The 24,909-nt window shown below is 27.4% G+C and overlaps 1 protein-coding gene across 3 annotated transcripts in view; it reads right to left on the bottom strand.

The window, feature by feature from the left end:
• The window catches only part of LOC129956868 (testis-expressed protein 10 homolog), a 74,809-nt gene that overhangs the window by 1,355 nt on the left and 48,545 nt on the right, over nucleotides 1-24,909 (bottom strand). For all 3 annotated transcript variants that reach the window (XM_056068831.1, XM_056068833.1, XM_056068832.1), the window contains exons 8-14: nucleotides 20,579-20,748; nucleotides 18,116-18,281; nucleotides 14,037-14,107; nucleotides 12,746-12,888; nucleotides 10,441-10,521; nucleotides 5,528-5,786; nucleotides 1,786-1,901 (exon numbers count right to left, since the gene is read on the bottom strand). In XM_056068831.1, coding sequence (XP_055924806.1) covers nucleotides 1,786-1,901; nucleotides 5,528-5,786; nucleotides 10,441-10,521; nucleotides 12,746-12,888; nucleotides 14,037-14,107; nucleotides 18,116-18,281; nucleotides 20,579-20,748 — 1,006 coding nt within the window. The remainder of the gene's footprint in view (nucleotides 1-1,785; nucleotides 1,902-5,527; nucleotides 5,787-10,440; nucleotides 10,522-12,745; nucleotides 12,889-14,036; nucleotides 14,108-18,115; nucleotides 18,282-20,578; nucleotides 20,749-24,909) is intronic.

Raw genomic sequence — 24,909 nt, 5'->3', positions numbered from 1 at the left:
TAAAACTCCTCAGAGAACGGTAATAATTTGGAGTATTTTCAATGTCTTTCTCATGCAAATAAAATATGTGTAATAAACAGATTCAAAACAAAGATTTGAAATATATAACGAGTCACAGAACTTACATATAAAATTATAGTTATTTTCCTTCCATCTCCCCCCCCCAAAAAAAAAGTGCTTTAATCCTATCACCCAACAAAAATCTCCATTTCTAATTAATAAAATTGCAAGTGCAAGTAATTAACATTATAGATTTCAAAAATAATGCAAAACATAAACATGTTGATAGCAAACAATTTGTAAGTTTATATATTTACTAATATTATATATATATATATATATATATATATATATATATATATATATATATTTACAAATTGTTATATATTTTACCCTTATATTTATATATGATTTAATATTGGAAATCCAAGTCAGAGGTACTAAGCAACCTTAAAATTTCAATACTCTTTTATGTACATTTAGGATAATAATTTAAAAATATAATAGCAAAGAATACTATTTACATTAAATTACTGCCTTTATTAATGTTTCATTTCCTGCTCCTCTTTTTAAGCTTTTATTAGGCAAGATAATCAATCCCACATATCATATTGTTCTTTTTTCATCTACAATGCTACAACTTTATATTTTTAATGCCGGATATATTTATATTTGTACACAGTATTTTATTTTTAGATGCTGCAAAAGATTTTCCCAGATTTCTATTAAGATTGTTAAACTGGGGGGAAATTATTAACATAAGTCGAGCCAATTTTAGACAATTATAACCAATTTCTACAAAAAAAAAAAAAACATTTATAACTAAGTTTAAATTGTATTAAACGATTAGAACTGCACACAGCTGTAGATTAAAATAATATTATATATATATATATATATATATATATATATATATATATATATATATATATATATATATATATATATATATATATATATATAAATGAGTGTGTGTGTGTCTGTAAACATTTTTTTGAAACAGTAGTAGTGGCCTAAGTCAGAAAAGACGCTTTGAATTTTTAAAGTCGTCTGATTTTCTCCCAGGAGACACGATTTATATGTACCAGAGGCACGGGCGAGCTTACCTCCGCTCACTGAGCGACAAAAGAGCAGATTAGCGTAAAAAGAGGGAGAAATTAACTATCCCTGGTCTTATATACCACGAGATTTTGATGGGATTTCTCTACATGCACTGATTTAGACAAGGGGAACACAGGGATGTTTTAGAAGAATTTGTTCAGATCAGCAATTTCTTGTCCCTTCACTGGGAGCGTGGGAACCGCTGATGGAAGCATTTTTATAAAGCTTCAGTTGAACTAATTAAGTAAAAAAAGTGGAATGGGATCAGGAAATAAGAGAATATTTTAGAATGAAGTTACTACGGCTGAATTATGATAAACCTTTGGAAATTAATTATAACTGAAATTAGAGTTTAAAATATCATTACATACACACACACACACACACACACACACACACAAAAAAAAAAAAAAAAAAAAAATCGAAAAATTATACAAGGTACTTTTAGAAGTAGAAATCACAGTTACACTAGTCAGTGGCATTGAATGACTGAAATTAAAATTTATCTGATATTCACTCCTCAAAGATAAGCAACAGGATGCAAAGCCATTGCCAAATGATTTCAAGGAGGAAAATAAAATAGACTCCAAGAAATCTAAGAGAACACTCATACTTAGAGAATTTGTTTTCTTTTTATTTAATAATAAAAAATTTGCAGATATATATATATTTTTAAATACTTACACTTAGTCTGTCTAAGAGTAAAAAGACAGTATCTTTCTGTACCAAATGCAAATATCCTCTTCTGTATAAAAACATAAGACTTCTCAATACATGATAAACCTGAGTAGGTTTATAAACTAGAGGGGAAAAAAATTTAAGCATTATTTTAAAAATCATTTTGCATGGCATTTCACTTTTCAATACATTGTACTGATAAAAACTTACAATACTGGCTACTACTAAGTATTTTCCATAAAACCTGGTCACATAACCAGGATGTATTGAAAATAAAATTCAAAATCAAAATATTTCATCAGCTGAATTCACCAAATTGCAACATTACCTTTTATGCTTTTTCTATTTGTTTGTGTGAACATTGCTTTCTTGATTCATAATCAATTTCAAGATAGACAGTATAATTAAGATTTGGTCCCTATTTATTACAATTGGAAAAACTTTGTAACTATCAATATCTGCTTTTTAAAAGAATAAAACTAATCATAGGTAAAATAATTTAATAATAATAATCTTTTTGTCCCACGGCTATTCTTTACCAATATAAATGAAAGAACTTACCTCAAAATTTAAAATATGTAGAATTTAGGCATAGTTAATTCAAAACAGAGGGTATACACTCAAATCTAGTCCCAACAGTAAAACTAGGCATATATTTAAACTAGTAAAAGTAAAACTAGTAAAAACAAGGCATATATTTCTGTGTGTTGTGATTTATGGCACTTTACAAGCCCGCTGAGAGTATCTGTCAGCGATTTAAGCCAAATGAACGTCTCCTGTTTTTTCAGTAGTGCCAAGAGTACGACTTAGCTACTCACATATCACAACCCTTTTTACAGGGCGGACTTCATTCATGAATTTCTTTCATTCATTCCTCCATCAACGGATCGTAATTTAGACTTGAAACAGAGAACGCTCACCTCTGAACCAACAGTACCCTGAGTGGTATTACTCTCGACATGGAGGTCTTTGTGACCACGGATGATTTATATGTGTGCCAGCCACCTCACATATGGAGAGTCTTCGCAGGAGGGGTTGGATTTGTATCCCTTGGACTCGCAATCCAAGGGATGCAAATCCAACGCCCTACCGACCAGGCTATCCCGGCCCTTCATATGTTTCTAAAAATTATTTCTTTTTTCCATATTGTAAAAAAACTAGGTTTTTTATCAAACTCCTAAGCAATTTGGTATGTAATAAATTTTATTTTGTGATCTTGTTTGCTATTTTATACCAAATTTTTATTTAAAATGGTAGGTTAGAACATGCCTGAAGCCCAAATTTGATTTGTGGATACTTTTGATCTGATGTCAGGGATTAATCAATGAAACACTTGCCAAGGATTAAACAATAGATTCAGTAAAAATGTGAAATTTATGCCAAAGGATATTTCAGAATTATTGCACAATATTAGTAACCATTTTTACTTTCTTGTATATGTACTATAAAAAAAGTGTAATAATCATTAAAAATTTTAACTCGAGATTTTATCGAATTTCCATGTTTTAGACCTCACTCAATTCGAAAAACAAATTTTTAGAAAATGTCCGCCTGTCTGTCTGTTCATGACAAAGATAACTCACAAACGTTTTGAGCCAGATGATTAAAATTTGTTATAATGACTTTACACCAAAATCGCGAATTTCTATCCAATTTTGAGAAAAATCTGTTCAGAAGTCCGTTTGTTTGGCTGTCGTAATATGTTAACACAATAATTACATAATGAAGAGAACTACATAGATAAAATATGGTGCATTTATCTATGTAGTTCTAGTTCTATCTATCTATCTATGTACATAGTCTATCTATGTAGTTTGGATTTAACATCTATAATGTAGCCATCTGTCAAATTTTGTGGCAAATCCAAATATGGGTTGAATTTCTGTCGGTTTGAACTTTCGGAATCATGCAAACACGATAATTCAAAAGCGCAGCAATTTAAATCTAATGAATTTAGTACGGGATTTTGTGACTACAAGTGCAGTTTTGTGTCAAATTTTTTGTCTCGGTTGGTTGAAAAAAATGTGTGTAAAACATAAATTTGACTTCAAGATACTTTTAAAGAATGCCAAGTAAGTCACCAAGGATGACACAATAGATTCAGTAAAAATGCTGAATTCATGTCAGTTAAAATTCGTTCCCCAATGTCATGCAAGGTATTCATTATTAAAGACCTCTTTATTAAAGAATATGTGTGAAAGTTTCGGGAAGACCACTCCTACTGGCCCTTTTCTTCCCCAGAATGAACTAAATTTGGATACAATCTAGTAAAAATGAAAAAGGATACTAAGGGAAGAAGTAAGCAAATTTACTATCTTTTTATCGTTCTATGCTGATATTCTTATCTATAACAAAACCTCTAGACTAATCTTTCTTATTATTCTATAATGTATCATAAATGTCTGCTTTCTTCTGAGTATTAGCTAAGTATGGATATACATATAAAAATTAATTACAACTACATAGCATCCTCAAATGAGAAATTGCAGTAAATATTGAAGCAATACTGCAATTGATTGAAAACACAATAAATATTCTGGTAACAAAGGCATGTTGTTTCCATGTACAAAAAGAAACTGCATATATAAACAGATAAGACTTTCACATGCCATCAAAACCTTATTCCAAATCCAGAATCTTTCAAAGAAATATACTACTTCAATAATAAACAGACCTTACACAGCATTAGCGATTCATTTGTACCAAGCTGTGTTTTGGAATTTACTATTTATCAAAACATTTTCCTTATTTGCACAATTACATCATGCATTTTCTATAACTTAAGACATGAATGTGTTGATAGATCAAATTCCATTACCAACAAAAATGAAAATTTTGCATCAATGCTTAAAAAACAACCAAATAACATACTTTTTGAAAATATCATGTATTAGCTTCATTTACTACTAAAACTAGTACATCTTCATAGTCAAATAAACTAAAATTTGCTAAAGGTTCATCATCTTAACAGACATCTGCTAATACATTAGGATATACAGAAAATCAGAATCTAGATAGAGTAAGAAGAATGTTATTTGTATTAATTTCCATCCATGAATGAGCATTCTGAATAATTCATTATTACAACCCTCAATTTCAGTATTAAATGACCAACTTCTTATAATTTACAATGTCAATACCACTTACCTGATTTATACCCTATTTGGAAGTGGTACCACTGTTCTTCATTACCAAATTGTCATTTGTTACAAATTTTTTCATTATTCAGTAAACTTCATTATCAAGATATTTTCATCTCTCTCTCTCTCTCTTTGTTTTTTATTCACAATATTACTGACACTCAGCAAATATATATCTCTTACAACACACAAAATAGAAATGAAAGCACAATCAAATGCAATATTATATATATATATATATATATATATATATATATATATATATATATATATATATATATATATATATATATATATATATATTACATTACACACAATAGTATGCAGGAAAATTATTTTGAAATAATTCCAAGTTTGTATGCAAATTCTGCAAAATAAACTGCATTCATGGTATTATTTATGTTAAAACTAAACTGGAAATAATATGTATAATAGCATTTTCTTCTTCTTTTTTTATTTGTAAGAAGAAAGAATGATACCCACACTGAAACTAAGGAAAAACTATCATAATCTACAATTTTCAAGTTAGCCATTCTAGAGGACAGTATAGAAAATACAAAATGAAGAGTTAAATAAAATAACTCAAGAGAAAAAAAATCAATACTCACTATCAACTGCACTTTCCATATAATCAATAATATCCAAGGTATTAATAATATCAAGGCAATCATTCACAGCTGAAACATTATAGTCATCCCAGTGCTCTTCAGGAACATCATCTGTTAACAAACTATTGTACAATAGGAGAGAATATATGATGTTTTGTAAAAACTCTGCTGACTCCCCATCACTGTTCAAAATTGGAAATCTTTTGAAGAGCTGAACAAAAGCTACCGCAGAGTGCACAGGATAACTTGAATACTCCTCCTAAATAAATAAATAAAACCTTCATAACCAAAACAGGGGAAAAAAATTAATGCAATTTCCAATACGCAATGCAATAAATTAATTGTTTAAAAGAATTTGAAACATGCACACACACATATTAAATTTCACTTTTTCAGAGTGTTGCAAAATGCAAATATCAATTTCTTTAAAAAGTGGTTCTTAATATGGACAGAATACACATTTACTGTTATATATTCTGGCATTACATCAAGGACTGAAATTTATTGCAGCAGCATCAAATATCAGGACAAACTAAAGTTAGATATAACCTATTTTTTTTAAATTCCCAGATAGATACGATTAAGTCAGCAAAGATTATATTCTATTTTGTAGTTATATAATTGATGAGACAGACCACGCAATTTTGAATTGTGCTTAGATGACAACACAGTTGGTATTTCAACTCCCAACTTTCACACCTTAACAAATTTAACTTGTTCCAGTGCTCTTTCTAGTAGAGTTGCAAATGCAATCTTTAGTTCATGGAAGTGACAATTACTTAACTAAAAAAAAAAAAAAAAAAAAGCTTTTTTTTTTTTTCCCCCACAATGCTTATCAATATAAAACAATGTGGAGCTCAAGAAATTATTTATAAAAAAATTAAAAATATTAGGAAAGTAAAATTAAATGTCTCTTTCTCTTATTAATTTATATCCCATTTTAAATTTTAAATAAATTCTGCAACTCAGCAAAAAAAAAAAAAAAAAGAAAAGTCTTTTTATAAATTTAAAAATAAAGATTCTTCTTAAAAATGTAGTTCCATATTAGGAATTTGATGAGCCAACACAAATATATAATATTTGTTAGACAGAGCAATCAATGAGATTTATAATTAATAATAATTTGTCAATGTGATAAATCAATTAATCATGTTTAATTAATGATTATTGATTAATGATAATAAACAATTAACTACACTGACCATATAATAATAAAATATATGGCAGTAAAAACAGATGATTTTTGCAGTCATACTGTTTTGCAGACGGCAACATTTCATTTGTTTTCAAAACAAAACCATAGTCTCTTCTTGTTAAATATATTTCCAATTTGTTCTGGTACAAAACAATTATCTAATATATAAAGATGAAGGTTTGTTTATTCATATTTTATACACTGCCACACTGCTCATCTGATTGCAATAAAACATTGCAATCTAATTGCTTGTACTTGTGGGAAAATTATAGGCAAAGTACAATTATTAACATTTATTTTAAACACGATAAAATTTATAAACTAATTATTTCATATTTATATGATTCAACATTATTTTAAAATTGACAAAGTAAATCGCATATGGAACATGTCATTCGGAGTCAAAAGCTCATAAATAAATTACAAATTGCAAATTCATGCACTTCAGAGTCTCAAGATCAGCATGCAACAAAAATCGAAAAACAACATTTTTATGCTAATCAATCATGCACATCAGAATCAGAAGACCAACAAGTGGCTAGAATTGAGGCAACTATTTTAACAAAAAATTGAATGGAGAAGATGTGCTCATTCCACGCATTCCAATAATTCCTACCAACAGGTCTTTTGATTTCAATTGATAGCAGTTTCCCATTCTACTTGCATTCTCGATGACCATCAACTAGGCGCAATGTCTAAACTCTTCAAGTGCAGATTGAACCTAAAAAATTCATGTTTTTCACATGGCCATTTGTATGTTGGATGCCTTATGAGTCAGATGGCCAAGAAATTTATTTGCTTTTGCTCAAGACAGAAAAACAAGAATTGTCTATTCTAAAGCATTTGAATAATAAAGTCAAAAAATAAAATAGATATAATTTATACTTCTTTATGTATCATTCAATTTGAACTAGAAAATAAATATCATTCTTTCTATCATCCCTAATTAAACAAGATAGCTATTTCAAATTTCAAGCAATATTTCCAAAATTATTTCTTCTGCGGCATAGTGTTACTTTTAAATGTAATTAACTTAAAACAACATTGTTATTCTGAAAAGTTTGAGAATAGATCTAAGTTTAATTTTTGCATTCATGTTAGTAGTTTCAAATTATTTTCAAAAAGGTAAAAGAATGGCTCGTTAAATGATTAAACAATTCAATTTTATTTGATCCACTTTTGCTCTTTCATTAAATATTAAGTAAAAAATGCGTAATTTTATACTGATGAAAATAATAGTAAATTATAATATTAATCAATACTTTATGAATGATAGAAATTATTTGAAATTCTTCGTTCTCCCATGTGTAGAGAATAAATTGAAGATATATTTTGCATCCTAAATATTAATATTAAATAGATTAATTAATAATGTGTGATGTCTGAATTTTTAAAAATTCCATTTATGATTATACACAATATTATAATTATGGCAGATTAATCTTATAAAATTTGAGACTTTTGTTAGAAATATTGAGCACTTAAACATTAATACATTCAAACAAACACAAATGACCCTTTTCTTGTTACAAAATATGGAATTCCTTATGCATTAATTGCTAAAAGAAATAATTCGCCAGAAAATGTTTCTAAAATTAAATAATTTAATTCTACAAATTACTTAATAAGAAATAAAATTTCCATTTTCAGTAATTAATTATATTCTTTAAGTGACCTTATATGAGTCAATAAGTAAAAATTCAAGCCTGCTACATCCTCCATATTTAAAATTAGTGACTATAAATAAAATAGTATGGTAATGGAAAGCATTTTTTTTTTTCTTTTCCCCCTTCTTACACTAATTTCCTATTTTCTGCCACTGACAAAATTTCTTTATATATTCTTACAGTACAAAAGCAAAGATTTTGTAATGCAAAGAAATTTTGGTGCATATTTGTTTTAAGAAATGTATATACAGCAGCATAAAAATGCCAAATAAAAAGCTAACAACATTTTAAAATTTGTGAATAAGTTCTTAAATGTATCATTTTATGGACAACACAGATAATTTAATATAACGACAAAACTACTCATAGGAAAACGAGCTGAAATTTTGCATGTACATAAAAATGCTTACTTGTCTTTCGATTTATATACAAATGTAAGTGAGCAGTAATTTAAAATATTTTAAATTTCAATTTTTAATTTTTTTTATATATTAATACACTACTTTTTAGTAATAAATATTGCTCATCTACTTCCTTATATTTTCATAATAATAATAAAAAAAAATAGTTTTTATCCATAACAATGTCACTTTTTAAAATACAAATAAAAGCTTACATTTTAATTTTAGCAACAGAAAATCAAAATCTTGTTAAGTCATAATTTTGAAACAAATAGACATAGTATTATAATGAAACTTGGTTTCTGTGAATATCTTTTGATGTAGCTTTAAGATTTGATGAGAAAAATGAGTGTTGCCATTGAAAATTTTGAAGTTTGGTCCTATTTTAATATATAGAGAACCCTTTCTGAAATATTTAATTCAAAAATATTTAAGAGTACATTAACTGCTTTGAATGCTACCTTTCTTATGATTGGATGATGAATGATGTCAGAATAGAATTGGGAAGCTAATATGTAATTGGTCTATAATAAATACAAGAAATAGAATTGGGAAGCTAATATGTAATTGGTCTATAATAAATACAAGAAATAGAATTGGGTAGCTAATATGTAATTGGTCTAAAATAAATACAAGAAATAGAATTTTCGATCACAACTAAAAATTTCTTCCAATTAATACTAAAATTTGCAGTTTTCCATAAGTGTAATTAACTATTATCGCCTAGGCATACCTCCAAAATAGAATCAATTTTTAAAAATCCATTTATGAATATTTTCAATTTCGGGCCTACAAATACTTCTGAATTTTAAACATTGGAACTTCAATAAATATTGCTTGCAAAGAGAAATCACATAGTTTTCTTTAAATTATAAATATTATCCATATTTATAATTTAAAAAAAAAGACAAGAAAGCTTCTCATTTGCAAATTCAAAGTTCTCAGATTTTTTTTGAAAGATTTAAATTTCTTTTTCTTGCAATTTTACAATGATATAATTTCTTTTAAATTTAATTATATTTATAAATGTTTAAAAAATTATGCTTTTGAAATGGAACACTTACAATAATTGTTTAAAAGAAAAATATTTTTACCATAACAATATATGTAAATTATGATAAGATATCAAAATAAACTTAAACATCTTTTACAATGAAAATTCCTGTATTTACAATACTGTAGCATAAATTGATTTTTATGAAAGAATCAAAACAAGCAAGCAAACAAACAAACAGAAAAAAATAATAGTTTCAGCACTGTTATTAAATGGAATGCCTGTAGATCAGATAAAAGAATTTGTTTTTACAAATATTAATATTGTAATAAATAAAATAAACCAATAAAGTTTGTCAAATTTTTAAAATTCTGCTTACGGACTTAAGCAAAACATTTTTAATAATTTCTTACTGGGAGTATTCAAATAAACGACATTAACAATAAATAATAACATAAGTAATAAATAAAACTAGTCCAAAGAATTCTAATGCACAACAATTTTTTTTTAATTCTGTTTTTCACCTTCTACCAAAATTTATGAATAACTTCTGATTGGAAGTAATTAACAATATGTAACCTTAAAAAAAAAGATTAATACACCATAGTAAGAAATATGAATAACAAGTAATTACAGATATCAAATTGTCTACTTACAAAAATGGTTCTGATAAAAACTATAGCAGCTTTTACATGAAGTTCATTTGTAAAATAGGATGACAAGCATTCTGCACACACCTAAATTTACAATAAATTAAATAAATTTTATTATTCACATACCAACAATTTTTGGCAATTCGTAAAAGAAATCTAAGCATCTTAAAAGATAAAAGTTTAATTAAATAAATACAAATTAATTAGGAAATTTTAAGAAAAAACACTAGCTATTCAATAATTTCTACTCAACAGCCAGTTGCATACATTAGAAGATATGTTAGATTCTATCTTCAATGATATCTAACATTCTCTAAATACAGAATGTTGTGGCACTGATATTTAATGCCCCTAATAGTTGGAATTTCTTGGCACATGAATACCATATTGTGTTCAAATATTAACTATCTTTAGATAATGCACTGGCATCTGTTACGACAAACAAATGAAAGGCAAGAAAATCAAACTATTATTGAATGTCAAAAATCAGCACCATATCCTTCTGTAACTAAGTCTTTGGTTCACAAAATTAATCAAAAATCCCAGACCAAATGGCAAGAGCCATCGAAGTTTCTTTCCATATGAGTTACAGTTAGATTTAAGAACCTTCTCTATTTATGGAAATCTGTTTGATTTGTTAAACTAATAAAACTTTGAAAACCATTTACAGAACAATTCTTATTTCACAATTTTAAAAGGACCAGAGGAATAGAGGTGCAAAATGTAGAAAAATGTAATTTATGGAAAACCCAGTAATAAGTGTCTACACTGGAGATACATTTACCCCACCGAAGCATTCGGCTTTGAAATAAACAACCACTGTTGCATCCGAATGGGGGTGGAAAATAAGGAAAAGCCCACCTTTTCTATTAACCCCATCATAACAGCCATCATTGGTGCAGTGGAGGTAACTTGATCCCAAATGAAGCACTGCACATTAATTGTTGATACTACTCTGACTTAGTAATTTTGCTAATACTTTGGCTAGAAGGAGGGTTATATAATTTAGTTGGATTTCATAGTATGAATATGGTACTTCATAGTATGCAATAAATGTTCTTTCTAATAATAAGTAATGGAATTTTAGAAAAAAAAGACACTATTACTATTTTGTACCAAAGAATTCAATCTAAAGTAGATCTCTATTCAAATATTTATTCCTCTATTTATTTGTCCTTCAAGTTCATGAAGATTATCATAATTCTTATTTCCTCTAACAGAAGACATCATAGTTGGCTGAAGTGTTTCTTATTGACTGCAATGCTGTTTTACTTTGATTTTTTCCCGATTCAAGCAAAGCTTCAAATAAATGTAAACTTATGTATTTTAATGCACTGTGAACACAGGAAATATGAGAAGGCTGATAAATTTTTTTTGTAAATGAATGTTAAGGAGAAAATGTAAAAGTGAACAAAATATTGTATATAATTTCGATATACTTAAAATGAAACCAATATTACAACTTTCTCATTCATCAATTTATAGAATTGGACATTGTCTGTAATATGCCTGAATTTAAAAAAAAAATTAGCATTGACGAGAAATACCAACTTCTGTTTCTATAATTTTTTTCAAATGTGTGTGAAGAAAACTAAGCATAAATAATATTTATTTTGGAATCGTAAAACTTATATTTTATATTCTTTTAGTACTCAACTGTAATAATGATCACTGAGCTGAGGTTTGCAATTTTTTCTACATCCTCGTTTGGAGATTATTGCTTATATTTCATTTCAGTTTTTTTTAATTTTATATTTGACTCTACATTTTCTTCTGCTAGTGAATCACAATTCATTTTGACTTGATATTAGAAATAATTTAATTAAAGTGTGAAGGAACAATATTTATTAACAACAATTTATTTAAGCATTTATTAAGTAAAAATTTTAAAGTGTTTAAGTAAATGAAAACTATAGATAAAGAACAACAACAATATTTTTTGTTACCTACAATTTCAGGTTTATATGTTTAATGGTTCTATAAATTCACATCTTAAGTATATTATGATAAAAAATTTCACTCCTGTAAATAGCACGAAATTTCCTTTTAACATGTTTGTTGATTAATCTACGATAATGAAATCTGAAATATTGCTAACAAGATAACAGCCTATCTAGATGGATACATTTAATAATGAATAACAATTTTATATGCATTTAAATCATCGGTGGCTATTTTTTTTTCATTTGCTGAGCAAGGGGGAAAAAAAAAAAAAAAAAAATGCTTCAGAATTTATAGAATTTTCTTGAAGATTATGGCTTACTCTGCCAAAGAATTTATTTTGTTTTAACTAGTAATAAAGCATTACCTTAAAAATTTCTTGTTGAAATGCATGATTAGAAGTGGGATATATTTCACACCGGCATGAGAAGGATTGTTGGTAAACTACTAACATGTTTCTAAGTGGCATTGTATCAGTATCAAGTGAAGGATCCAAAATTAAGAAAGTATCTGAAAGAAAAATTATCGATTGTAAATATATAAGGAAATACAATAATATTGATAAGAATAAGTAATAATGCTTCCCAGCTTAGTAAATTCCATCATAGGAAGGACAGTTTTATGGTTAGATCTATTGGATGCCATATCAATGACCCCCGAGATTAGTGACAAAATGGACAAGACTAGAATCTTCACGAATTTTGGTAATAGGACCAATAGGAGGCAAAACATGCTTGGTTGTTTGAAAGCCTTCTGTGCCCCCTATTACTATAAATTTGACTAATAATTCTTAAAACATTCACTTCAAACACAGGTAGGATAATCTCCATAGATATAACTACATATACTACTTTTCACAAGAATGTACACACAATAATTTCAAAATGCAATGACTCAAACATATGATTTATGGTAAGTGATTCATGTCTACAATTGCAAAATTCTGTAAATTTTATTGTTTCTATAAATTGGAAAAAATTAATCTAAGATTTTTAAATGCTGTTACTCCCCCCTAACCAAAATTTAATTGCAAAAAAAAAAAAAAAAAAAAAAAAAAAAAAAAAAAAAAAACAAGGATCACAATAAATTCAATACAAATGGTAAATACATATCAAAAATCAATATTTCCTAGCTAATGCTATTTAAATCTTAATGGATTTCATGGTCTTACCTAAAGTTCGAAATTTTATGAGGGTTGAGAAAAATGACAATTTTTTTGGAGAGTATGTGAGAAATTTTTGATGAAACCATTCTTACTAGTTAGATTTACGCATTATTCACAACTTGAATATTCTTGTGCATTCATTTACAGTCTGAAATGTTTTGCTTTGATTAAAACAATGAGATAATAAGATGCAATTAAGTAATGCCAACAGGAAATCAATTTTGTGTTGGAAGGATACAAAAGCAGTAATTATTTAATGATTAAAGATTTTCAGATAAAATAATAATCATATATGAAAGGAACCACTTCAATTTAAACAATTAGTTTCTTTTTAAAAAAAATATAAACAATTAAAAAAAGAAAAGAATCTGAATATTCAAAAACAATACTTTTTTAAGATTAGATAAAAAAAAAAAAAGAATAGCTGAAATATTCTATATAATAAGAAAAATAATTTTTTTTTTATTTGGGGTAATAAAATATTGCTACTTACCACAAGCCAAATTAAGCAAAAATTTCACAAATTCCATTTGCTCACCAGGCACATCTGTTGTTTGTGAAAATCTAAAACAAATAAATGTTAGACAGATTATGGGCACCCATTACATATTCACTAAATTTAAAACACACAAAAAAAATTATCATATTATTTTTATGACTTCTTAAAATGCACTACACTTTCCTTTGAAGTTTATATTATATTCTACATACACAATTTATCTGCCATTTTAAAATATATTCCATTTAATTGCAAAAAAAAATATAACCCCCTTGTACTTTAACTTATAACTCATATGAGTCTAATTTCTTTTGAAATCATTATCACAGATATACACTTTACTTTAAAAATCACAAAAGATGAAAATTTCTACATATTTTTGATAAAAACAAAAAATGCCATTTAATCCTTTCGGGAAGAGATGCCTTTATTCTAGACGTTTGCTTGGGAAGGAGCATATGCGAAAGGAACCATCTCACAGAATGGGGATTTGGTGTCACTAAGCCCCCCCCCCCTTTTTTTTCAAATCACAAAAAAAAATGAAGTCCTAACATAGTAATTTTAGGTACCTATTTAGATTATTTGTTCAACTGCCATATATGTTAAAATTAGCATTTAGTAATCGTTTTCTTTTAATTTACATAAAAATATATTTAGAAACTATAGTTATGTATTTTTTATAGGCGGTTCAAGGTCACATTTTCTACCCTATTACTGACAACCAATAGCGAGGTAGAAAATGTGACCTTGGACCGCCTACAGAAAATACAGAGACTATAATTTACATTGTGAAATAACTTCTGGATGTCCTATTCAAATTATACTGAAGTTTTAATTTCCATATATATAATTAAAATTTAAAATGAATATTAAAAAATTCACAATTACAATATAAAATAAGTAGAAGGCAGGCACACAATAAGCTCATATTCTGATAAAATATCTGTATCAGAATCACTCAAAATCTAAATTTGTAATTCTTTAGACCATGAAACAACACTCTCATCTGTGCCACTAATTGCGTTAGTCTTTATGCGAGATTTTTCTTCCTCTGATAAATAGCATTTTCTTTCCATAAGAAATTGAATTCAAGGCATTCTGAAATAAAAAATTTTAAAAAGTACACATACCATCTGAATGTTATGCTAAAGGAAACAGAACTGATAATAAAATCCAAGCAGATCTGCATAGTGGTAAAAATAAAATAAATAAAATTCAGAGGAAGACTAGAAATGCAAAAATATTTCTATCGCATGGAAAGTTAAGAAACCCAGGTCTGTTTATTTACATTATGGTTATCCCCTTCCCTGCATCAGCTAATGAATAAAATACCAAAGAGAGGTAAAATATGAGCTAACTGAAGGTCAGGATACTAAAATATTTTCAAAAGTAATGGACACAGAGAGCCATCGAGGGGCCTTTAAAAATCGTTCCAGCTTAAAATGCACATATGCATTGTCTGTCCCGGGCTCAACTTCCAGCGATGCACAGGTGGTGGGTACACATGGCCATGAAAGATGTTCGTAGGCGATAAATATATATGATATGCTCATGCTGTAGAGGTTAACAACAAAAATTCTTCCTTCCTGTGATAATTTTTCTGTTAAAGTAATAACAATATTTGTATTCCTCATCCTATCATAAATTCATGTTTTAATAACCAAATTGTGTGTAATAAACAAAAATGCAGAATTTATAATTCAGGTCCAATCATACACTGACACTTTGCGAACACAAATGTCTTTCCAATGGCCCAATTTATATTTCTGAGCCAGTTATAAATTAGTTTTGGTTCTCTTTGATTCATCTTATTCATATTCTGATACTGAACCTCAGAAGTTCAAAACCACTCTACATAATAAAACCATTGCGCACATTTTAAATAAAAATCATTTCCGCTTTTTGTCTGCAATTTTCATAGGGAGCAAATTTGTAACATACACACATACAATGGGACTCCCATATATCTAAAATCCCTATACACCAGAAAAAGATTTCTGTACATAAATATTATAAATCTTTTGCAATCAAAAGTAATTATTTATTTCATTCAAATGAATAAATAAAATAAATTAAAAAATGTTTCAGCAATTCTTACTGCAATAGCATTTACAAAAAAGTAATAAACGCTTGTCAGTCATCTTAATTATTCTTAGCTTTCATTTTATGAATATCTTCCAAAAAATCAAGTGAAGTGAAGTTTTTCCCCTTTAAACTTAATTTAGTGTCAGATTTTTATGGTGGGTATAATCCCTTCATGGAAAACCTTAAGAGTAAAACAGAAGTTCAGTTAAATAAAAGACACAGAAACAGAATTAAAAATAAAAATGGAGCAAAAAAACATTAAGTAATTTTGACAAGTACAATCACTAACTATTTTTTAAAATTTTTTAGTGTTGTGCATTTTATAAAAACATATTTGTTTGATAGTAAAATTATTTGCTTTAATTTAATTTTCAAATAACTGCTTTAAACAATGATGCTTTTTTTTTTCTTTCATATTAATATCTGACAATCGATTCACAAGTTATAATCTACTGATTGAATGATTTCAAAACAATGAAACTAATAACTATATGACTGTGGCATTTAATTAATGACTGTATTTTATACACTTTCTTTCATATCAGATTCTGAAGTATGATATATAATTTTAGATAGAGTTACAGAAGAAATTAGGAACCATGACAACTCTGAAAATAGATACCATTAAATATTTATACAAAAATAAAAAAAACAATAGCATCAATTTCAATCATTAAAATTTTCTGTTAAGTACATTTATTGTTTTTTATATGTTCAATATGGGCTTTTATATCATTTTATTTTTATTTAACGATTGTATTTTATATATTTACATACCCTCCAACATTGGTTACCTATTCATCAGTAGCACTTTTTACCAATATATTACATATAACATAATGTCAACAAATTATTGAAGAATAGAAAATTTTTTAACTAGTCAAAACAAATTTATCAAATATTATGCAAAAGTACTTAACAGGCATTTATCATTGATTTAACTTATAAGTGAAATAAATTTTTTAAAAAATTGTCACAACGATTTTGCTGATCAAATAAATTAGCACTATTTGCTAAACATTCATAATTTTATTTCATTAAATCGAGCACTTTTGCTACTCTTAAGTCATCATTATTCAATTTAACATCATTACAAACTTCCCTATTCATTTTTGTTAGGAAGAGTGACTTCAGTGTTTTTGTACTAGTACAGTGTACTGTCCAGTGTATAAGATTCTGGTGGGGTGCGGTGGGGCATCTATTTTTCTTCCCCTAACCATACTAAAAATATTTTCCTTATCAACATTGCTTTGAGCAAGAATTCTGGAAAAGGATATTTTCAGCATATTTTGTAGCTTTCTGCAAATATATTCTTTTTTTTTCTTTCTAGTTTTCCCATATATAAATTCATATTTCTGCAGCTTTCCATAGTTTTTAATTATAGATGCATAATTCCGTAGTTTTCATCTATTTTCTGTAACTGTTGAAGGATAGTTATTGGCTATGTTTTGTTCTTAATAGATATGTAGTATTATGCATGTATTGCATCTTTTTTATAGTGTAAATAAAGTTGTATGTTTCCTGAAAGCAAATTTGAATATTATTTGTAAATTGTACTTCTTTATCTGCAAATTGTTTATAAATTTATTCATTATAATTATTTGTATTAAGAGGAGGAAGATTACAAATTGTTAATAGGAATTCCTTAAATTAAAATCATGTTATATGAATCAAGGATGCTAAATCAGAATAAAGATCTAACAAGTATTACTGAAAAGTACAAACATGGACACTGATTTTCCAAATAATAAAAATCAATACTTCTTTTTGTATATAACTATTTCATATTACTGGCTTTTGCTTTTATTGAATATTTTAAATAAAATAAAAAAATGGATAATAAATAAAAATTTACAATAAAATATATTAAAAGATGTTTAAAAAACTTTTTAAATATCAGCTTTAAAATAATAAAAATGTATAGAAACTCTTTTAAAATATACTACGAAATCTTGTATATAATTAGAATAAAAAATATATATATATACCTGCTATGTAGGCAACGTATTAACCTGGATGCTGTTTTCAGTGAGAAACATTCATCTCTAATCGCTTCAGCAATATCTTGCAAAAAAGCTGGAGATAATATGCTCCTAGATGTAATCATTTGAATGGTAGTGATCTGCAATTCTTCATCCTCAAACTTTAAGAATTCTAATAAAAAATTATATTGAGTATAATATAAAAATGTATCAAACAAGCTATATTAATATACTATGAAACTAAATATTTTTTTTATTCCAAGAAATTCTAAGTCAAAAAAACTTTTATAAGGAAGAATAGAACATTAATAACTGGAAATTGTGTTAAAATCCCTCAAACTAGTAAATTAGGACAAAAAAAAAAAGCACTATTTTTATAAACAAAAGAGATAAGCAATTAATTTATTTAAAAAATTGTTAAAGATCTCTACTACTTAATTTTTTTTTTTTTTTATTCATGGAGTAATCAATATAAGTTTTCATTAAATATTCACATCACATTAAAGTAGTTCTTATGTATTTATCACTTTATTGTTGAAACACTGAAACTTTTAAAAATATGGCTCCCAAAATTGTGCATCTTTCTTAAGAATCTGTTGTTTGTCTTATGATTTCTTTATATATAATACAGCATTAATTGTCAGGTTAGTTCTTAATTTGATAGCATGCATGCAGGATGTTCATTCCCTTCCTACTTATCTTTCACTTTCCCTAATTACATTCTCTTTACCAAAATGGAAAGTATCTTTTTCAAGGTCATTCTTATTTTCTTGTGTAATATACAACTGTTCTTGTTACTTTTTTCAGTCATTTCTAGATTTTACAGAATAGCACAACAAATTCATACAGAATACTAATTTATATATAATACATAATATAACAAATATACTGAATATGTAAGTGTGGAAAGTGTTGTGCTAGAAGTTAAAAATAAAGTGCACTCATTTGACACAGTGATTGAGCAGCTCTAATATTAAGCAGTCAGCATACCAGAAAAGGTTTCACAAAAATTGCTTAAAAATTTTCTTTTGTAAATTTGAGAAAACTGGCTGAAGCTTTACGAAATGAATTCTATTATCAAAGCATGAAAAAAGATTGGTATCTTATATCTTTAAACGGGCAATTATAAATATTTATTTTGTGTATCTCAGAAACAGCTCTAAAGATTGGATCAAATTTTATTTTGGATCAAAATTTATCTATATAAATTCTTTCATGAAAAAATGCAATTTTACACAATAAAAAAAATTATAACTTATTGTTAGTATAATAGTCAGGATAACATGGCCTGTGTGTGTATTGAAAGTCCTTGGTTCGAGTTGATATTTTAGTTTATCTATATAGATGCCTTTCCTGAAAAAGATGCAATTCTATACACACACACACAATCTTTTTTATAACTTGACAATGTCACAGCACCATCTCGGACTCAAGTAAAACTGAGTATAAGTTCAAAGATATAAGTAACGATGGATAAACTGTAAAATGAATACTGTAGTATATCAGATTCTTTTGAATAACATGTTAAACTAAGTGCATTCATGATCTTTTCTTTATTTAAATAACCAGTTCATATGTAGGTAATATTGAAAAATATTCATATGTAATCAGTATATGATTTGTATCTAAATATTTTCTCCAAAAAACATGATTTCACAAAACAAAGAAAAACATACTGCAAAGCTCAGTCTCCCTGATAAATGAATTAATATAAGAATGATGTGAATTGGTTCTGATGCTGAGCAGACTTCCAATACTTGAACAATCATCACAGATGAAAGAATTTAATTTGTCATATGTTACGCAAGTTCTCTTAATGATTGATAGATATTATTTTCTTATAATTAAAGGAAAAGAATGTGAAAAACTTACTAAAGGCATTGTTTTCAAAGGAATCTATCAAATATTGGTTACTTTTAGTCAACAAAAGAATAGTCAAATATGTTAAAAATGAAAGCTTTAACTAGGTTCCTTCAATTTAAAAAGCTCAATAATTACTCTAAATATAGTTTAAACTGACTTTTAATGTTATTCAATAAACTTGCCATCACATAAATTGAGTTCTGTTATACTGGACAAACCTATTCATGTGCTCACAAGTTACACCAAATTCTTTTTTTTAATTGGAAAGAATTTGTAGCATTTTTTTCCCACACATTTCATATAAAATCAACTTATTCTTAAGAAATCAACTACAAAAACTTTATATTTAAATGCAGAATTAAGATTTTTTTAATTATTATTTCAAGCTGAAATTGTTCTTTTTTTGTATCAGAAAAACTCATTTTAAAAAATCAAAAGTTACCCAAATAAATTTTTATTCCGATTAAATCTTTAGAACAATACAGTATAAAAAAAAAGAAAAATATTTTTTCTTAATAAAATTCACAAAAAAATTTAAGTTCAAAGACAAAAAGAAAACAAGCATAAATCATCATTAAATATACATGCAGCAACAACATTACTTACCTATAAATCTTTCAGATGGAAGTGTACCAATTACATTCAGAAACGAATAATTTCTTCTCGCACAAAGTTGTTTTAAGTAATTTAGATAATTGGGAACGAATCTATTGGTGTCCATCATGCAACATAACAGATTTGGAATATTGGAAAACCATTCTCTAATAGGGGGAAGCCTGCAAAGTAATAACATAAAAATATTTTTTTATTTACATATAAAGATACAGATGTATATATAGTACTTTCAAATGAATGCATTTTTTTAATGGGAAAAAAAAAAGATTTGGACATTTTATAATTTTTGTATGCAATACAATGGCAATATATAGATAAAAAGAAATAATTTTATAAAAAGGTACATTCATTTAAACAAAAATATGAATGAAATTTTTAAAAAATGTGAAGAACTTAATAAATTAATTTAAATTGTTCTGTTAATATTCTATAACAGTAAAAATGTGGCATTTTTTTAAAACTTGCAGCTTATTATAGGATTCCACTGCTTTATTTTGCCCAACATTTTCGAGTTTTATACAAAGTTTTTGATGCTCCCCTCTGAGGCTGCATCTAAAATTTTCAGTAATCTTGCTTCATTTTTTCCCCTTATTTCAAAGCACGGTATAATTTTACTAATACATGGGAATTAATTTTATTTTTTAAAACTAAAATCAAGGAAGAATAAAAAAAAAGGCAATGTTCAGAAAATGAAGGGGTGGGGGAGACATTTTCACTTATTAGCTTTTAGATAGATTTCCTTTTTGTACACATTTCTCTTTTTATTCTGACCATCAGTAATTACAGAAGTTTTAATCAATGGCATGGATGAAAGTCAAAGGTGACAAAATACAGTTTCCCCACACAATTCCAAGTCTAAAGAGCAGTCAACAGAATGGCATTATCATCCAAAGTCAAGGTCAACCAGACAATCTCACACAACCATGTTTTGAAATGGACATGGAATCATGTTAGTCTAGCTTATGCAGTAAGGAACAACAATAAATACAACTGCATATTATGCTACCCTGACAAAACTTCGACACACAATATTGAATAAGTGATGTGGCTTTCTCGTGTCTGGAGTTTTGTTGCTGCATGGCAATGCCAAGCATCATTGAACAAATTGTTTGGATGGAAACACCGCACAGTCCAGGATTTTTGCCGAATGATTTTTCACTACTTATGTTACAGTTTTTTGGAGCAAGAGCTTTGTCACATATGTGTCAGTTAAAGATTGGTTATCTTGATAGGTAGCAGTCTTCTGTGACTTAGACATGCAAAAGCTTGTAGAACAGAATGACAAATGTTTAAACAAATATGAAAACTTCGTAGAAAAAGAGAAATATGTAAGTAATTAAATAAATTTTTTGAAAAATCTAAGATAGTTTATGTTTTATAATTAAATCAGAACTTAATTTTCAAATAATCTTTGAAAATAAAAATACAGTTCAAAAATGGTTTCCCCCCCACAAGATTTTTTTGAGAAAATTACAGGAGAAATGTGTGCTTGTAATGTATCAAATAATATTTTAAATTAATTTAATATAGTAGATATCAGTTTACAATTCAGAATATGTCTTATTTAACACAAGAGGAATATTAACGATACACAGAATAAAAATAAACGCTGAAAGAAAATATTTGCAATATGCCTGTCTGATAGTTGACTATTTAGCAAAAGATCTACATCCAAAATTGTCCCCAATATTCAAAGAAAAAAATATACACAAAATTAAAAAACAAGGGGAAAATCCTCAAAGAAAATCAGTAATAACATCCACTATTTCATAATTCAACAAAAAAATCTCTGAGAAGCAGAAAAATTAATTAATTCTAGTACAATTCTTATTTATTTATAATGAACAAGTTCTGGATTATAATACTAGATCATTTACATTAATTTAACATAACTGTTAATATGAATAACACAAAGTTCATACTTTTGTATTTGCAACACATGGTATAATCATTCTGCAATTCAAGGGGGAAGGAAAGACGGAAGGCAGGAAGAAAGAAAAAGAAAACTAGCGGGAATGGTCTTCCCAAAACTTTCTTGCATATTTTTTCATAAAGGTGTCATTCCCGAGAGCGCCTTATATGGCACTCGTGTACAATAATTACAAAATAATAACATTTTGAGAGAATTTAGCAATCCGGCTAAATCTTTCGTGTCATTCTTGGCGAACTTTTTAGTGATTAATTCCTAGCATGTGGTTTATAGTATACAAAAATCAAATTTGTATTTTAGATACATTTTTCTCAACCTTTCTATAGAAATCCTAATTTGACGCAAAACATTGCGTCATCAATTCGAAAACTAAATTTGATATATTTGAATCATTGCGTTTTTGTTATTGGATTTACAAATTTCTGAAAGTAAAGACAGACAGATGGTCAACCTTTTTAAAACTCGGCTCAAAATTTGATAAGTATCTACATTAAAGATCCTAAATCTGTGTACCGAATTTTCTGTATCTAGCTCTCTTTGTTTTGCAATTATCATAACATATAATTGAACTTCCAGATAGACTAACTTCCTCTGATCAGATTTCACACAAAATTTGATAGAAATTGGCAAATTTGATTTTGAGACTGTCTAGCATATTAAAACCACGTAGCTCAAAGTATTATTAAGATATTTTTATTACAGACAGATGAATGAACATTTTATAAAAAAGGGATTTTTCAAACTGAGGAAGATGTAAAACAGGGAGATTTGTCAAAAACTTAAAATTTGGATTAGTAATAAATAGTATCCGAAAATCGAATCTGTGTTTTAGACATGTACTTCTCAAACGACTGGGACAAAGATTTGACACAAAGCTGCACTTCTAGTCACAGATCTGATATATTTAAGCCACTGCATCTGCATGTTTAATCTCTTCCCGATAGAACAAACTGGTAAAAAGCCAACTCACAGTTGGATTTGGCTCAAAATTTGATAAGTTCCTGCACTATAGATGTTAAATCTGCGTACTGAATTTAATCTATCTAGCTCTTTCCTTTTTGTAATTACCGTATTAACTGACATTCAAATAGCCAGACTTCCCCTGGACAAATTTTACTAAAAATTTGAAAGAAATCTACCAATTTGATGTAAAGGCTGTAACCAAATTTCAGAGACCTACCTCAAAGTGTTTGTCAAAGACAGATGAACAGACATACATATTCCAAAAATGTGTTTTTGAGACTGAGAGTGGTTTCAAACAAGGAGATTCATTAAAATCTCGAGTTTGAATTTTTTGTCAATTACTAAAGTCTCTCTATACTATGTATATGTATAAATTGTGTCAAAACCTAAAAAAAAATATTAAAACTGAAAAAAAAAAAATTCATTGATTCAAACAAAATTTTTTTTTATTAAAAAGCAATTTTTGTAACCTTTAAAATGACATTCAAATAATTTTTGTGCAATAATATGCTTTGATGTTATGATAAAAATACAGTTGTGGCCACAATTGTGAACTCTTTTGAAAATCTTTGTTTTCTAAATTTGTATTTTTATAGAAAATGTTACATTTCGCAAAATGCAAACTCTTATATATCATTTTAAAGAGAGTTTAATGTTAATTTTAATACAATAAGCAAAATTTAAATATTTGCAATACAAAAAAGTTATTCTTAGTTAAACTGAATAACAAGCACTGTTGTGAAGTGGATTGTAATTTCTAACTTCCCTGACAAATCATTGTTATTGTTCTAGGAGCTAATCAAATGTTAATAACTGCTAGCAGAAGCTGACATCACGTTTGAACATCATGAGCAAGTCAATATTGTGCTTTTTTTCTGTAGAAGAAAGACTGTTTTTTATGTAATCAAATTACAAGTTAGAAATTCTGTTAAACTTAATATATAGTTGGAATTTTTGTAAATATTTCTAACATTTAGTCAAGATGCAATGGACATCAGATAAAACATGTTACATGAATGTATCTTTCCTATGCTGAAATTGCAAGATATGTAGGTGGATCAGTGACTACACCTGGAGTGCAAAAGTTTTGTTTATGATATCAGGAGACAAATTCAATGACGCAAAAAAAAAAAAAAAAAAGGAAAAGGAAAAGGTCAATAAAGGTGCACCCCATCCATTGATGAATAAAGAATAAAAAGATTGTGTTTCCTAGATAGAAGAATGTCATCAACAGTCAACAGAAATCAATTGGATGATGCTGCCGTCTCTGCCAGTTCTAGAACAATAAGGAGAAGATTATTAGATGTTGGACTAAGAGGAAGAATTCAATGAAAAACCCCTTATCTCAATTTACAGCAGCATATAAAAAAAATTACAGTGGGCAAAGGAACACATTAATTGGATGGATGGTCAATGATCACAAGTTATA

The sequence above is a fragment of the Argiope bruennichi genome, chromosome 11, assembly GCF_947563725.1.
Source record: "Argiope bruennichi chromosome 11, qqArgBrue1.1, whole genome shotgun sequence".
In the NCBI taxonomy this organism is placed as follows: domain Eukaryota; kingdom Metazoa; phylum Arthropoda; class Arachnida; order Araneae; family Araneidae; genus Argiope; species Argiope bruennichi.
This window is presented reverse-complemented; position numbering and strand designations above follow the sequence as displayed.